The 18,176-nt window shown below is 36.0% G+C and overlaps 1 protein-coding gene across 1 annotated transcript; it reads left to right on the top strand.

The window, feature by feature from the left end:
• Nucleotides 1-2,160: 2,160 nt before the first annotated feature.
• Nucleotides 2,161-16,769, top strand: SPATA22 (spermatogenesis associated 22). The gene is given in 11 exon segments (XM_060394811.1): nucleotides 2,161-2,276; nucleotides 3,636-3,753; nucleotides 4,789-4,815; nucleotides 4,818-4,916; nucleotides 8,152-8,192; nucleotides 8,194-8,213; nucleotides 8,346-8,441; nucleotides 9,848-10,190; nucleotides 11,196-11,328; nucleotides 13,734-13,831; nucleotides 16,448-16,769. Coding segments are annotated over 10 exon segments (1,092 nt in total). The 5' UTR covers nucleotides 2,161-2,276; nucleotides 3,636-3,710; the 3' UTR covers nucleotides 16,640-16,769.
• The last annotated feature ends 1,407 nt before the right edge of the window (nucleotides 16,770-18,176 follow it).

The raw sequence follows: 18,176 nt of genomic DNA, 5'->3' as shown, positions 1-18,176 counted from the left end.
TGGAAATATAAAATGTGAATGCTTCAAAATAGTTAATAAACCAATACCTGTTTTCTTCCTTTAAGAGATTATAATGCAGAGACAGAGAAAGCATAACAATAAAATTAAAATACACACATTGAAATTACTGTTCTAATTTCAGAAAAAAAAAACCCTGTAGCTTTTGATTTTCTGTCCACATCCATGTACCCTGAACACTTCAGTGCAGAGATGCAGAAAACAAGCATAAATGTAAACAGATGACGATCGTATTATTTAGTTACTTTGGTTTCAAGAGCAGTAACTATGGTAAATTATTAACACTCGATTATGTTTTGTTTCTCTTCTGCCAATTTCTGGTTAGTTCTGTCCTTTGCCCTAGTCTCTCTGGAAATGCTGCTTCAGCTATGTACTTGTAGCTGGCACAAATGACTTGCATTTTGAGGCTTGTTTTATGGAATTTTAACAGATCAGCACTCTGAAGCACATCTAACATTCATAAAGTTTCCTTTACATGTCAAAATGAATAACTTTTTTTGAGAGTTAACGAATTGTAGTAATTCCGTCCTATACTTACCTTGTTTATTGTGTAAAGAGTTTGTCTTCTGTGGAAAGCTTTATTAGAAAAAAAAGGAGAGCATTTCCTTAGAACTAGAGCAACAGAGGCTTTCGTACTCTTATACCAAGTTAACTTCCGAAAGATTTTTAACTCCCTGTTTCCCAAAGCACTCTAAATATCTGAACCCTACAAAAACTCCAAATTTTTATTAGTCTAGTTCTTTTCGAGAAATTCAGAGAACTGATAATATACAAACTGAGACTCTTTTTAGCTGTCAGTATCTCACAATAAGGTTGAATATTTATCATCTGGTCTCAATCTACCTCTAATCCTCTCTCCTAAGATTCTCTTTGACCTAATCGTCAAAGAAACTACTAATATATCTCATGGTCTCATACTCTTGTGAAGTGAAAGTCACTCAGTCTGGAAGGCTTCCCTGATAGCTCAGTTGGTAAAGAATCCACCTGCAATGTGGGAGGCCCTGTTTCGATCCCTGGGTTGGGAAGATCCCCTGGAGAAGGGAACGGCTACCCACTCCAGTATTCTGGCCTAGAGAATTCCATGGACTGTATATACAGCCCACGGGGTCTCAAAGAGTCGGACACGACTGAGCAACTTTCACTCATACTCTTAGGACTTTACTAATGACCTTCCCTTCATCTCTGGGCCCCTCTGCACTGCTTCCCTTCTTCTCCCTTAGTCTCCAAATGGTCAGAAGACAGGGTAACAGCGAAACATGGTCTTTGAACCCAGACAGAAGTAGAATTGTTATTCCTGGCCTCCAGTAAGTACTCAATAAATGGCAGCCACTGTTATTAAAAAGGGCTAACATTTACTGATCATTTACTGTGTGCCAGAACTGTTATTTTCTCTTTTAATATCTTCAGGGCAATTAAGTAAGTATTTATTACTATTTTACTGAGGCAGGAAATGTAGGTTTAGAGGGGGTAACTTGTCCCAGATAAAAGGACCAGAGAGGGACAGTCCAATAGCTGAGGGCCAGAGCCTGGGTCACTGCACCTTCCCTTTGTTCTCTGGGGTCCCGGATCTCTAAGGCATGTGCTGTTTCCCTTCCCAAGCTTGTGCAGCACTGGCCCTGCCTTCCTGAGCTAGGCTGTCTTCAAACCCAGGCCTCAGCTCTCACAGCCTCCTGGCGACTCCAATGTCCCATCTGCTTGACCTTACTCTGAAACTCTGCCAGACCAAGCAAGACCCCTCTGACCTGGCTTTGAGGTCTATGGCCCTTGAGTTATTCTATTCTAGACACACTCCAGGGAGCCACCAGCATGTCACAAACTGATGTCTAGAACTTAAAAAATGGCCTCGGGGTGTGGGAACGGGGTTGGGTGACCAGCCCTGGGCCCAACTTCCAGACAAAGCTGGGGTGAAGACTGGCTGAGCACCACAGGCAACTAGAAGAGGCTTGTTTGTCCCTCTATGGGCGAAAATCTAAAGAGGCAGAGCCTTCCCTATGCCGTGTACCCCACAAAGTGAGAATGCAAGGAGAGACGCGTTCACGTTTCCTTGCTCGTGTTTTTCACTCCTTGTCCACCGACGTGATGACGCCACGTTACCGCGCACCCAGGTGATAGCCTCTGCGCCTGCGCCGGAGGGGAGGGGGCGTGGCAAGGTGCGCATGCGCACAGAGCGACTTCCGAGGCTGTTTGGAGGCGGAAAGGAGGCTGGTGGTTGTTGACTGGAGGCTGGGCGACGGTTGACGGAGGCCAGCAACCTGAAGGTTAAAGTTACGCGTCGTGTTGACCGGAGGGCCAAGCAGAGGAAGCCCTAGTTACCAAACTGCCCCCCTTCCGAGTCAGGAGAGATTGTTGGAAGAAAACATGAGCCCTGACTGGAGCTTTCTGTTCTTCTCCCTGAGGCGCCCGAGTAGGCCCGATGGCCTCGATCTGAGGCAGCGGGTTTGGGGTTGGTGTGTGTGTGTGTGTTTGCGCATTGAGCAAACTTTCTGCCCGTCTATGTCACCACCTGCCTTAATATAATTAGGGTCCTGTTATAAGCTGGGGTAGGGAATCCCTCAGGGTCTTCTGCCCCCCGGGCTGGTGGTCTACGGGAGGATGTGGTGCTTTTGTTTGCCTAAGTCTCAGAAACCGTAATAGCCCTTGCTGTCCCCTTTTAGTTTCAGGTGTGTTGCGTTGGTATTTCTAGGCTAAGAAAGGGTCGCTTAACTTCTATTTTGTTTCCTAGAATGGCGTCAGAAATATTCTCTAAAGGGCTTGCTATATCCAGGTTCAAGGCCAAGCTGTGGAAACAAAGCTGAGACAGTCCCTAACCTCATGTTTCCCAAGTTTTATTTCTAAAAATGATAATTGATGCTATTTACCCCAGTATGATTTGCATTATTACTCAGTAGTGTTCATGTCTCTTTGTCTCATGGGGTGGTCCTTGGGAGCGGAAGTTGTCTTACTTAAGTTTAAATCTTAATTTTTCACAAAATAGGCAAGTATGTATTAAAGTGAGATTGAAATATAAGAGGCTGGACATGGAAAAAATGACAAAAGAAATCCTGTGGTAAAAGGAAAAAAAAACAAAACCAGATCTTGTTTCACTTGGAACTACAGAAACAGAGTTGAAACTTATCATTACAGTTATTCTGGATATTAAGTGAGGCCTTAGTCTTTGGTATTACATAATCCAGAGATCTCAAACTAATGGCTAAAGCACATGATCTGCATGGTGTTTTAAAGTGAGACAACACATTCTCACATGGCTAGTTCAATTGTGTATGTTTCCTCCCTGGCCTTGTAAGCATGTTTGCCAATATTGTGGTCCATTTTCCTCTATGTACATCTCGTTCAGAATTATTCTCACGTTGGGTCCTTGAGTCTGAAATAAATTACATAGACTCTGTGAAAATTCACATATGTTTAGGAAACAAGATTATAGCCACCCTAGTTTTTAACTTCAAACTAATTTGAAAAAATGTGTCATGTTGTAAATTCTTACCTGAAAAGGGAAAGACTCTGTAGAGTGTTTATCAGGTTTGAAGTCATAGCTTTAAACCATAATTTCAGTAATTACTAGGCTGAGCACTTGATTTTGTTGTTGATACAATATGAGGTATAAATTTCTTTCTTTGAAGGTTTAGTCAGACAACTTCACGTTGTAAGGTTGGAGTGCTGGAGAATAAAAATTAGAGACTTTGATATTGAAAGAAATGAAGAGAAACCTAAATGAAAATTCAACTCGAAGTACAGCAGGTATTGACTGACTTTTATTTTTAAAATTTCTGTAATTTGTATGTAGCATATATTACATATTATATATATATATAGCCTATATAGATACAACTTTGTGTGTGTGTGTGTGTGTGTGTGTGTGTGTGTATAGTTTGTATAGCATATAGATACAACACTTTGGAAGGAACTTTTAAAAATAATGAACATATATATAGTCTAGCCTCTTTTTAGGTCAAAAGAAATAAGACAAAACACTTATTGGCTTAGGTGTAAGTAAAATCAGGCTTTTCTGGATTTGCTCTGGATTTGTTCTTGGATTTGCTCTTTAAAACCCTGTGTAATTGATTTGTTTTGTGCTTATTTGAAATATTTATGTGCCAGGGAGATTGGATATATTACCATCACTCTTAAGTCATTTCAAGAATGATCCATAGAAAATATATATTACAGACCCCTGGAGTTCTTGGTGAAATTGCAGAGTTTTGACTCCCAAAGCAAACCTACTAAAATAAAATTTATGAGAGTGGGGTCTAGGAACTGGCATGCTAAGCATAATTACAGATAAATCTTAGTCAAACTAAAGTGAAAGATCCATGGCCTTAAAGGGTCTGCTACTATAGTCAGAGAGTGATTAGGATTTTGGAAAGCATAGGTCAAATTTTGGTTCTCCTTTACCTGTATTGTACTGAAAGGGTTCCTTCCAGTTGATACAGTAATAAGCAAGCACAGGAGAGCAGTAAACAAAGCAAAAAGTGGGTTTGGAAAGGGATGGGGGATGAGGAAGGAGAAGCAAATTACTGCCAAATAAGAGGAATAAAGGTGATGGTAACATAGAACAAGAAAGGATTTTTTAGAGGGACAGAGAAGGCTATTTCAGATCTTTAAAAGAGTATAAAAATAAATCCAAATCTATATAAATATATCTGTAATAAATATAAAAGTAACATATAGAAATAGACAAATTCAAATAGTATATTATTATATACTAATAATTATTCTATAACTATATCTGATTGTTTGCCTATTATGTACTAATTTTTGGCACTTTCAATTTAGGCTGTTTGCCTGTACCATTGTTCAATCAGAAAAGAGGAATAGACAGCCATTAACATCCAATCCATGTAAAAATGATCCAGGTATCAGTAATGCTTCTGACAGTTATGATTTCCCTCCTCTACCATCAGGTAAGAAAATAAAGTGAAAATTCTCAGTAAATAAGAAAGAGGATTATAGAAAATGACAATTTCTACTGTAATATAATAGAAACAGAAGGAAAGTGTATTTTTTCTTATTTCCACTATCCAGTTATAGGGATTACTTGGCTCTTTCTGAGCATTCCAGTACAACAGTTAGAGTTTCCTTGTTTACAAGGGTGACTTAGCATTTAAATGGGGTATCTTAAATCTGGAGCCTTTGTTCTAGTGAAGTAGTAAGCTATATTGGAAAGAGTTTTTTTTTTTCTATTACAAAACACATACAGATATTATGACTTAAACATTTGGTGGTAAAGAATGGAGAAACTCAAGTTGCTTCAGGAATAAGGATATGAATGGGAACACAGGAAAAATGGAAGAAAATAGAACTTAAGAAGGTAGAAGCCAAGGAATTTCTTGTGGTTGACCCTAGTCTTTTTTTCTCTTCTTATGTAATTTTTGCTTTATTTCGTTTGTTGACTTTTCACTGTTTGATCCAGCTGGCTTCCTTTTAGCATCCACTGGTATGTGAACTAAGTTGCCTTTGCTGGGTGTTAACATAAGCTTTTAGTTCTAGTTCTCAGAGCCCATGGTTGGCTGCCCTCTGTTTCTCTTGATTCAAATTCTAGAGACAGCGAACCTTGCTTCAACTCATGTTTTTAAATGAGGTCTCTGAAATCATTAAAAAAAATTAATTAATTTTAATTGGAGGCTAATTACTTTACAATATTGTAGTGGTTTTTGCCATACATTGACATGAATCAGCCACAGGTGTACATGTGTTCCCCATCCTGAACCCTCCTCCCACCTCCTTCCTCATCCCATCCCTCAGGGTCATCCCAGTGCACCAGCCCTGAGCACCCTGTCTCATGCATCAAACCTGGACTGGCGATCTGTTTCACATATGGTAATATACATGTTTCAATGCTATTCTCTCAAATCATCCCACCCCCACCTTCTCCCACACAATCCAAAAGTCTGTTGTTTACATCTGTGTCTCTTTAGCTGTCTTGCATGTAGGTTACCATCTTTCTAGATTCCATATATATGTGTTAATATACTGTGTTGGTGTTTTTCTTTCTGAGTTCACTCTGTATAATAGGCTTCAGTTTCATCCACCTTATTAGAACTGATTCAAATGTATTCTTTTGATAGCCAAGTAATATTCCATTGTGTATATGTACCACAGCTTTCTTATCCATTCGTCTGCCGATGGACATCTAGGTTGCTTCCATGTCCTTCCTGGCTTTTGTAAACAGTGCTGCAATGAACATTGGGCTACACGTGTCTCTTTCAATTCTGGTTTTCTCGGTGTGTATGCCCAGCAGTGGGATTGCTGGGTCGTATGGCAGTTCTGTTTCCAGTTTTTAAGGAATCTCCACATTGTTCTCCATAGTGGCTGTACTAGTTTGCATTCCTACCAATAGTGTAAGAGGGCTCCCTTTTCTCCACACCCTCTCCAGCATTTATTGCTTGTAGACTTTTTGATAGCAGCCATTCTGACCAGCATGAGATGGTACCTCATTGTGGTTTTGATTTGCATTTCTCTGATAATGAGTGATGTTGAGCATTTTTTCATGTGTTTGTTAGCCATCGGTATGTCTTCTCTGGAGAAATTTAGTTCTTTGGCCCATTTTTGATTGAGTTGTTTATTTTTCTGGAATTGAGCTACAGGAGCCGCTTGTATATTTTTGAGATTAATTCTTTGTCAGTTGCTTCATTTGCTATTGTTTTCTTCCATTCTGAAGGCTGTCTTTTCACTTGCTTATAGTTCCTTCGTTGTGCAAAAGTTTTTAAGTTTAATTAGATCCCATTTGTTTATTTTTGCTTTTATTTCCATTACTCTGGGAGGTGGGTCATAGAGGATCCTGCTGTGATTTATGTCAGAGAGTGTTTTGCCTATGTTTTTCTCTAGGAGTTTTATAGTTTCTGGTCTTACATTTAGATCTTTAATCCATTTTGAGTTTATTTTTGTGTATGGTGTTAGAGAGTGTTCTAGTTTCGTTCTTTAATTTAACCTTATGGTTAGGCCTCTCATCTCTGAAATAATTAGCTGTGGTGGTTTGTCCTGGGAGATCTTAATGTTTACTTACTTTTTACTTCTGTTTGGAAGAAGGCATGGATAGTCAGATATTCTGAAATATACTTGGTACCTGCTGGTTATATACATTTACATTTTGCGGCGGCACACTCAAAATGCTTTAACAGGATTTTCTGCAACTAGAATTTTAAAATCCTTTAATATATATATATATATATATATATATATATATATATCAGTACTTATTAATTTCATCCAGTGTGCAACAGTAGACCTTAATCTAATTTTAAATCTATAGTTATTTTGTTTTCTTCCACATTTGAGGAATTGAAAGTATGAATTTCATATTATTCTCATTTTTATAGATAAAAGGTTAAGAAATTCTGTGGAAATGTGAAAGTGAGCATTTATCTGGTAATCTTCTGCTATTAAAAAACTCTCTTCTATTTAAAATATTTTATAAGTAGCATGAATGACAGATGATCTTGAAAAATAACCATTTGAGTTGCTCCATAGGCAAATGTACATAATCCTGAAGTACTGAACTTTTCAAGCTCTGACCAGGATTACTATCTGTCAGAGATACAACAAAATACCTTATCATGGGTAAGAGAGAGGACTAGATCAGTGTTTTTCATTTTTTTTTCTTGATCCATTAGTAGTTTAGGAAATAACCAATCTTTTAAAAAAATAAATAGAACTGAATAGGGTAAGATGGAAAATGTCAGAGTGTATATACATAGTAAGAAAAAGAATAGATGGTAAAATTGCTGTATTCTCAAACACACACAGGCACTCACATACACACACACCCGCATGCTATGTGTGTATATTTTCTGGGTTTTGATGTATTTCTTGCTGTTGGGTTGGGATTAAGAAACATTGATTACACTGAAATTTATGTTGCAAAGTGTAAGATACTTTACTAGGATTGACTGTAGAAGATATACAGATTAAATATCTTGCTTGGCATACAGTGGGAAAGGGAAATATCTTAAAAAATAACTAAGACAGACTGTGACTAATTCCACAACAAAGTACTTTTAAAGAACACGTCCACATATTCAAGTTTTTTTCTCCTTCAGGCTTTCAGTTGCCTCCCCCACATATTAATTAAATATGAAAGAATTATTTCCCCAAACGCTCCCTAACTTACCCTTACCTGTGTTACTTATATCTTTTGAGATTGGGCCTGGGAAGCTGTGAATCCAGAGTTGCCTCCTTTAACAAAAAACAGTGAATACGGGGTATGTAAAAAAAATGTGTACCGATAAATGCATGTGTCTGTTACTGATTGATGTTAGTCTTCTGTGTATATTTTATATTTCTCAATTGGGGAACAAATTATTAATAGTTAATAAGACATATTTCCTTGAAAGGCAAATACCGCATTCAGTTTCTAATCCTCTGAGAAGTCAAGATTCTGTATCTAAATCTATTCAGTCAAATGCTGAGAGCAGCAAGAGTGATTGGAGGTGAGTCTACTTAAGATTTTTCTTATTCTATTTCTTCTTCTCCTTCCCATCTCCTCCTTTACTCCTTCTCTCCTCCTCTCTCTTTTCTTCCTTTCTTAAACAGAATTGACATTTAGGAAATTTCTATACTTAATAACTAACTATATTGATACTAGCTATGTTTTATGAAAGAAGAGAACATGCCATATAAAACTTTAAAATTAGGCAAATTTAACATTGATTATATTTCCAGAGAATACATCATGTTATAATTAAATTCTGTAAATATTTATCACCATGAATTTATGATTTTGTCATTAATGGCTAATTGACAATAGGTAAAGAGTCAGGAATAACTGAATCTAAATGTTGGATGTATTTAGAAATTGAGAACCAATAGAATGCTCAGTCTTACCCTAGTAAGACAGTCAGCTCCAAGGTAAATAGGATGGAATTAAGAAAGAAAGATGGAGCACGAAGTGCATAAGCATCTGTTAAGATGGTGGGGGCACTTGTCAGAGGTATCCAAATTTACTGTCTAAATAATGTGAAAAAAATGAATAGATACAAAAAGGACATGGATTGTTTTTTAGGTTGGACTTTAGTATTCTTGGGTAAGTGGTAACTACTGAAATAGTTTTGGATTCTTTTCCTTAACAAAGTTGGGTTGGGTGGCATTGTTTGCTCTCTTTTGGTGCTTGTGGTATTTTTAGGAAAATTATTCAAAAATAAATATTGTGACTTAGGTTAGTTTTTTTCCTGTGGAACTTTTACCTAGCCTGCTCTGAAATTATACTTCTAATTTTAGCCTCATTAACATCACGTTCTGATTGGCTGGTGCAACTCACTTAAGTTAATGTAGCTAGTAAAATGCTGAAACAAATTCATAAGTCAGACTTTTAAGCTATTCAGTAAAAGTACAAAATTTCTAATCAGACAGCTATCCACCCTGCCTATATCTATTTTCTTTGTGATTTAAAATCACTGACAAGCCATAGTTTAACTTTTGAAAAGCTGATTTTGTAGAAAATTTAAAAATAAACGTCTAAAAAAGGAAGCAAACATACTCAAAATCTTACTACGCTGAAAAAAATCTTTCTACTCATATATTCTTGTATAGTTTAAAAATAAATTCTTTGGCACTTGACTTTGAGTTGGGTTCTCTGGGTGTTGGATTGTCGGTAACTTGCTATGTGACTTTGGCAAGTTACTTCCTCCTTAAGACTCTGTTTCCTCACCTGAAAAGAGAGGCTTAATATATTATAGGGTTGCTGTGATGATGTGTTTAGAGTATCTAAATGGTCAGTAGTTGCAAAGTAGTACAAATTACCATATAAATGCAAATTAAATAATTAATAATTTTCTTTTAATTAAGAAAAAGTATATAGAAACAAAACTGATACCCATTTTCAAAAATACTATTACAGCTACAGAGATGGCAACAAAAATACCAGTTTAAAAACTTGGGATAAAAATGATTTTAAGCCTCAGTGCAGAAGAAGAAATCTGATGACAAATAATGGAATAAATTCAGGTCCAATTAATTTGGGAGCTCAACAGCAGAAACAATTAAGAGTATCTAAATCTACTAACTTACCTAACCAAAGAGAAAGTGAAGCACTCAGACAAACAAAGTCATCAGAAATACCTGGCTCCACAATGAGAAGTCTAGACAAAAACAGCACACTGCAGGCATTTAAGCCTGATTTTCAACAAAATCAATTTAAGAAAAAAATGTCGGATGGTTTTCAAGAAGTAAACACCCTCAAGGTAAACTTTTCAGTATTATTTGCATTTTTGTATTTCGATTAAAAAATGTGAGATAAATATTTAGAAACTTACAGAGATAAGAGCATTTGAAATCACTCCCATGGCATACATTACTGGATTAGCACAAATAGCCAGTTCTATTGGAGTAGATGAATGTTTTTATCCAATATATTTTCTTAAAGGCTGTGAATGGCTGCTCTATAAATAAATGTAATTTTGGTGTGCCCATGAGAGGACGTGAGCTCAGGGTCTTCCTACTCCACCATCTTGGCCATCCTACTCTTAGTTGATTTTTTAAAATGCCAAAACATTGCTATCTCAAGGCCTTTACACTCACTATTCCCTTATTCCTCAGTCAACAGCCTATTTAAAATAATGATCCTTGTCTCTTGTTATCCTTTTATCCTTTTTTTTTAAAATGCACAGAATATTTCAATTTCTGACATTCTATTATATATTTATTAATCATCTGAATCCCCTATTAGACTGTAGAATCTGTGAAGGTAGATAGGTTGTCTACCTGCAGTATTGTTTCCTCATTAGCTATGTCTGGCACACTGTAGGTGCCGATAATTGCTTTTGGAATGAATGAATAAATGTGTCTGGATTCCCTCAGAGTATGAGCACATTAGGGAGAGAAATTGTATTTGACTTACCTGTGTTTGTCACAGAATTGGCACATGATGCTTTAAAAATATTTAAAGTATCAACAAATGAATGAGTAAATGAATGCTCGTGTAAAATAAGAGATAAAAAGAAAAAATCTTAATTATCTCCAATGTATTCTAGTTTCTTTTCTTTTATAAAGTACTAATGATGCTTTTAATTTAGGGGAGTAACTGTACTAAAATTTGCAATAGTTCTTTTTTTACATATTTTACATAGTATTTTAACATATTTTGGACTTTTGCCTATTATATGGACCTAGAATCTTTACATAGAAAGTGAATGAATATGATGAAAAAAATGACAGGGTTTTCTACTGCTGTGTTTTTATTTTTTCAGAAGGAAGCCTCATCATATCAGTTAAAGCTTAGGGAAAAAGATAATTCTTTCAGAATTATATCTGCAGTTATTGAAAGCATGAAGTATTGGCGTGAACATGCACAGAAAACTGTACTTCTTTTTGAAATATTAGGTAGGTGTACTACTTCAAAAATACTTCAGTTATATCATTTGGACAATCATTTTGAACAATTACTAGGAATACCTAGGGATTCTTAAAGAAAAATAAAACTTTACAAAAGGAGCTTATGGATTTTTACGATTTTCTTCAGTTCCGGTGTCTTGATTGATTTGTGTGACTTAAGATGAACTTGGTTATTCATGCTAGTATTATTTTAATTTGTAATGTTAAAACTGGAAAGATTCTTACAAGTAATCTAGCTCAACCCTTGAAGTAGGTGAGGAATTGAGGCGAATAATTAAAATAGACTTGACTAAAAATCACAAAGTTAGCAGCAAAAATAGATCTAGGCACCAAGTCTCCTTATTCTCAAAGTATTCTTTCTACTATATTACCCTAAATCCAGTAGCAATTTCTGTGTTAGTTAAATTATAAATTGCATATCGTAAAAGAACATTTGCGAAGAATCCTTGATTGATATGAGTAAACACCCAACAATTAACTTATCCCTACAGTTTTCTGAATTAATATTCAAAAGGGAGGAGAGTTTTATAGAATGTTTCTGGAATTTAATTTTACTTAGAATAAAGAGATAAACAACAAGTAGAGATTCAAAACATTTCTTTCCATAGTTTAAATAAAATATTCAATTTAATTTAAATTATGAAATATTTTAAGCATACAGAAAAGTACAGAGACCTATAATAAATATCCACATATCTATCTTATAGATATCTTTGAACACCCCTATCTGTTTTTATTCTTCTGTAGAGACAGTAACTATGGTATCTTTCCTTTCCATGCTTTTATAATTTTGCTCTGTACATCTGATTTCATAAATTTATATGTATTTACTGTTTTTGTGTGTTTTAAACTGTAGAGTTTACACTGTCATCTGGCATTATGTTTTTGAGATTTAACCATCTTTCTGTCCTGTCACAGTGTTAGCTTCATTCTGGGGCTCCAATTATGGTCTTTCCAGCAGCTTCTGACTCTTCCCTTATGATATTAAGAGGATTATCAAAGTTCTCTATACCATGCATTCTTCTTTACACCACATTGTCACATTCTTTAATAGTTTCTTCTGGTTGCTCTTTTCCAGAAACTAGCAAATGACCCTTTGCACATCAACATTTCTGACTGGGCAGCAAGGCTCTCATTGTCACTCTGAACTCTGTAGCTGGGGAAGGGGATACACTGACTGGCTTACATTAGTCTCAGGTCACTCTCAGGTCTGGGGGTGGGGACACATCCAGTCCAAATCGTATAGCTAAGAATGGCATAGGGGAAATTTCCTAAAGGAAAATCTGAGTATTATTAGGGGAAGTGGAGATTGACCTCAAAACAAGTGTTTACTATCAGTACCCAATAGATGGCTATTAAAGAAATGAATAGTGGTCTCACTTGATAGTGACTAGGAAATGGCAACCCCACTCCAGTACTCTTGCCTGGAGAATCCCATGGATGGAGGAGCCTGGTGGGCTACAGTCCATGGGGTCGCAAAGAGTCAGACACAACTGAGCGACTTGACTCACTCTTAAGATTAAGCTTGAATTATCATTTGAATTTTATAGATGAAACAAATTTGAAAGAAGTTTAAATTTTTTCAGTTTAGTAAGTGAAGAACTGAGACTCAGTTGCATGACTTCTGATTCTAATTCAGTGTTTTTTCTTCATTAAATCATAATGTTTATATATTATATGTGTGTATTTAATATGTGGACTTCCCTGGTGGCTCAGACAGTAAAGAATCTGCCTGCAGTGCAGGAGACCTGGGTTCAATCCTTGGATTGGAAACGTCCCCTGGAGAAGGAAATGGCGATCCATTCCAGTATTCTTGCCTGGAGAATTCCATGGACAGAGGAGCCTGGTGGGCTACAGTCTGTGGGGTTGCAAAGAGTTAAACATGACCGAGCAACTAACACACACACTTCGGTGTGTAGTATGTAGTAGATTGGTCTGAGGATTTAACCACTGCATCAAACACATTCACAAAACTTCAGGGATTTCCTGGTGGTCCAGTGGTTAAGACACTGTTCTTCTGCTGTATGGGCACAGGTTTGATCCCTGGTCAAGAAACTAGGATCCCGCATGCTACATAGCATGGCCAAAAAAATAGAAATATAAAAACACACAAAAACAACAAAGGAGAAAGTTTGAGATGGCCACTTATTGTCAGTTATATTTTTGTTATATAATCAGTTCCCGAGTTGGAGAGGGCCAGAAATTTTGTTTTCCTTAGAATAAAACAGTTTCAGAATATCTTACCCTTTAAAAATGTTTTCTTATTATTGTATAAATAAAACTATGAGAGATTGGTATGGGAATAGTTAAATATCAACTTCTCTTTGTTAAACTTTATTTGTGTTTTACCAGCACTGATTTTTTTTTTCCCCCTCTGTTTCAATGTTGCTTAGCTGTTCTTGATTCAGCTGTTAGACCTGGCCCATACTGTTCAAAGACTTTTCTTATGAGAGATGGGAAACATACTCTGCCATGTGTATTTTATGAAATAGTGAGTATTTAAGTATTCTTTGCAAAGCCTATGCCAATAAAACTTACAAATGCAGGCTATAGTTTCACTGTAGTAGAAATTCTGTTAACTAGTAGTGCTTTTGACATTTTGGTTCAATTCTGATGTTAAAATTGCTTATTTGCTCAACTGATGTGGAGAGCTTACTATGTTATAGGGGCTATGCTAGATGCAGGGGTGCAAAGTGGAATATAAGTGGTAAATGGCCCTTTCTCTCAAAGAGTTTATAATCTCAGGTAGAGACAGATACATAAATATTACACTTATATAATAAGTGGTATGACAGAGATGTGTGCATGGTTCTATAGAAGTAGATAGGGAGGATAGGTGAGATCAGGGAAAGCTTTATGAAGAATGTAGTAACCTATCTGACCTTAGATATATAAGGTCTAATAAATTGAACCAAAGTATTGGAAAGTAGGGGAAGAGGTGAGAGGAATGCATTCTAAACTGAGGGAGCAGTTCCTGTAAAGACATGAAGCACTGTTAAGAGCCTAGATTGTTCAGGAAACTGCAAACAGTTTACAATTACCAGGGTGTACGGTTAGTAAGTGACAGGGTAAGTTAAGGGTAGTCGTTCTGAACCTGGGGGAAGGCAGAAACAGTGGGCTGGAATGTAGGGAAGAGGCTTGGTAACAAAGGAGAATGGAAACCTTATAATACTTACATACTTTGTAAAAGAGGTTGGTATTAAACCTGAAATTGAGCTTAATTCTGAAATCTCACTTGGATTCCAGTGTGAACCCCCCATTCACTAGCTTTATGACCTTGAGTGAGTTGGTTACACTTCCTGTGCATCAGTTTTCTAATCAGTGAATTGAGACTAATTCCCACTTTGAAAGGTGGTTTTGGATGTTAGGTTATAGGATATATGAATGCATAGCATCTAACACATAGCAGATGACAAGAAATAGTAATTGAATGTTATTTTTAGAATATCTTAGATGCTTATTATTTTTCTCTAGTCTAAATTTAAAAAGATTTTTATTAAAGTATATCATATACAGAAAAGCTGTACAATCTATGAAGTTATCACAGAAGTGAACATAACCAAGGTTAGGAAATAGAACATTGCTTTCACCCTAGGTTTCCTTGTGCCTGTTCTCATTCACTACCTCTGTTTTCTGCATTAAAGTAACAACTATTGTGACTTTTAATATCATAAGTTAATTCTGCCTGTTTTTAAACTTTCTATAAACAGTATGATATGATATGTCTGATTTTATGTTTGGTCTCTTTCACTCAGTGAAATGTTGTAAGATTCATCTATGTTGTTGCATGTAGCTAAAGTTCATTTATTTATGTTTCTATGTGATACGAATATAGCACAATTTGATTTTCTCTTCTACTGTTATGGATGTCTTTTGGTGGTTTCCAGTTTCTTTTTGTTATTATGAGTAATACTCAGTGACATTCTTGTTGTGCACATACCTGCCTTTCTATTGTGTATATGCCTGGAAATAAAATTGCTGAATTGTAGTGCATGTGTATGTTCTACATGGAGTTGTTGCCAAATAAATTTCTAGAGGGTTATAAGAGTTACGAACTCAATAAGCATAGGAGAGTTTTAGTTTTTCTTCATTCTTATCAACATTTAGTTCTCTCAGTCTTTTCTAATTTAGCCATTCCAGTGGGTCAGTTTAGTCCTATCTCATTTCTCTCCAATTCCCTGGTGACTAATTGAGGTTCAGCACTTTTGATGTTTACTGGCCAGTGAGATGCATTCTTCTGACAAGTCTTTTCAGGCCTCTTATAACGTTTTCTAATAAATTATTTGTCTATTGATTTCTGGGAGTTTTTGAAAAATCTATTCTGAGTGCAAGTTCTTTGTCTATTATGTATATCGTGAATCTTCTCATACTCTGTGGTTTGACTGAGAGGTTTTGGAGCTGGCTTGTCTTTTCCTGGCTTATGAGTTCTATTAGGACATAGCTCTTTTGAATCTCTGAACCCTAAGCCTGGGGTGGGGGTGGTATGGTTACCAGAATCTCTTTTCTTTGGGGAACCTTGGATTCCATTTTTTCTCGTAGCACAGAAGCTCTGCTCAGTTTATTAGACTCTTAAACTGCCTTGATTGTGATCAGCAGTTACCTCAGAGGGGGAAGGTATCCCCAGATATCAGGCCCATTCTGGACTTCTATCCTCCCCCTAGTTAGGGTCTCTGCAGTTCCTCACTGCCATTGGTATCTGATGTCTGGGAGGATATTTTAAAATAATTATTCCATCCAGCTATTCAAATTGGTTTTAGTGGGAAAGTTGGTCTGAACTAGCTTGACTGCCATCTACTGAAAGAGGAACCCTGGCAGTCTAATAGAAGTGAGTATTCATGTGCTGATATATTGGGAATTATTCAATTTTTTAAGAAACAGCAGCTCATTGGCTTGTAAGAAGCCTTACCCAAATGAAGGTCTTTCTTCTGTAACAGGGCATCCATTTATGCCTAGCTATTATGGTCTTGTCAGAAGGGGGGCCCTAAATGACGAATTAACAGCATTTTATAGTGATTCGTATTTAGTTGATCATATTCTTAGTTAAAAAAATTTTAAATTCAAACAAAGTAATAATTAACTTTATCAATATTTATTTTTTGAAAAACAGGATCGTGAACTTCCCAGACTGATTAGAGGCCGAGTTCACAGATGTGTTGGAAACTACGACCAAAAAAAGAATATTTTAAAATGTGTTTCTGTCAGACCGGCATCTGCCTCTGAACAAAAAACTTTCCAAGCATTTGTTAAAATTGTAGATGCTGAAATGAGATATTATACTAGTATAATGAATGAAGTTTAAGTAGTGATGAAGGAAGTTTAAATAGTATAAGCATTTTTCTGTTATTGTTTACATTATCATCGCCATGGTTTTTGGGCTGCTGTTTTTCTGTGTTTCACTTGTTGAATTAAAATATTTAAATCCTTTTAAATGTGGGAAGAATTTTTGAAAAATAATTTTACTGTTTTTACAAAAGTGGTGCATTTGCTAAAGTTAAAAAACCATTTCAAATAAAAATGCTCAAAAATATAGGAATAAGTAGATACTAACTTAATATGAGAAAATAATACATTTGAGTCAGACATTCCCACTGAAGTTAAGAACAAGACCAGGTGCCCATTGTCAGTACTGTTATTGAGCATTATACTGGAGTAGTTAGACTATTAATTAATTTAATTCAAAATTTTAATTCATTTAATTCAAATATTTAGTGGGCATATACTCTATGCCAAGCACTATTTCATGTCCTTATTTGTAACAAAGCAGTTAACAAAGTAACAAAAGTCTTTGAATTTATGGGATTTATATTCTGGGACCCATAGAATATGTTAGATAAAAGAGAAATAATTGGGAAATAAAAGAGAAATAATAAATATTGCTGTTGGTAGATGACACAATTGTATATATGGAAAACCTAAGAAAATCGACTAAGGAACTACTATAAAATGAGATAATTTGGTAAGGCACCGGAATAGAAAACTTAATATGCAGAAATCATTAGTACATGTTATGTATATGATCTGAACCATTATTAGAGTGTAAACTGGATAATGATACCATTTAAAAAATATCTAAGACTAAGCAATACTAAGTAATAAATGTGGGAAAATATGAACAAAACTTTACCTTCTAAAGAAGGACACAAAAGAAGACTTGGACAAATAGAAAAATAAAATCATTTTCTTGAATAGGAAGACAAAGATGTTGATTTTTCTAAGATTAATTTGTAACATGTAATTTCTTTCTTTCTGTATACAAAACCAAACACACACACGTTAGCCAAATGAATAATAAAAGTTATGTGTATAAGAAAATGAGACTAGTCAGGAATACTCTGAAAAAGAATAGTAGAAGATAGTTTTATCAAATATTATAAAGCCTTGAACATGTATTAGTTATCTATTGTTGCATAACTGATTGCCCACCAAATTAGTGGCTTTAAACAACAAGCATTTATTATCTCTCACAGTTTCAGTAGGCCAAGATTTGTGAAGTGGCTTGGTTGGGCAGCTCTGGCTTGGGTTTCTTAGGAGGATTCCAGGTGTGTTCTTGCTGTTGGAAGGAGGATGCACCTTACCGTGGGGGCCTTCCAAAGGGCTGCTTGAGAGTCCTCATGACATGGTAGTTAGCTTCCCCTAGAGCGAGTAATTCAGCAGCAAGTTAACTAGGTGGAGTTTTCCTTTATATGACCTAGCCTTGGAAGTCACAAAGCATCACTTTCACTACATTCTATTTGTTGGAATGGACCATTAAGTATGGACCACTTTTAGGAGGACGGAAATCAGGCTCTACCACATGAAGGAAAGAGTGTCAGAAATGGCAGACATTAAAAAACTAA

The sequence above is a fragment of the Ovis aries genome, chromosome 11 (genome assembly GCF_016772045.2).
Source record: "Ovis aries strain OAR_USU_Benz2616 breed Rambouillet chromosome 11, ARS-UI_Ramb_v3.0, whole genome shotgun sequence".
Lineage (NCBI taxonomy): Eukaryota > Metazoa > Chordata > Mammalia > Artiodactyla > Bovidae > Ovis > Ovis aries.
Note: the sequence above shows the minus strand (reverse complement) of the source record. Positions and strands in the feature narration are given on the sequence as shown.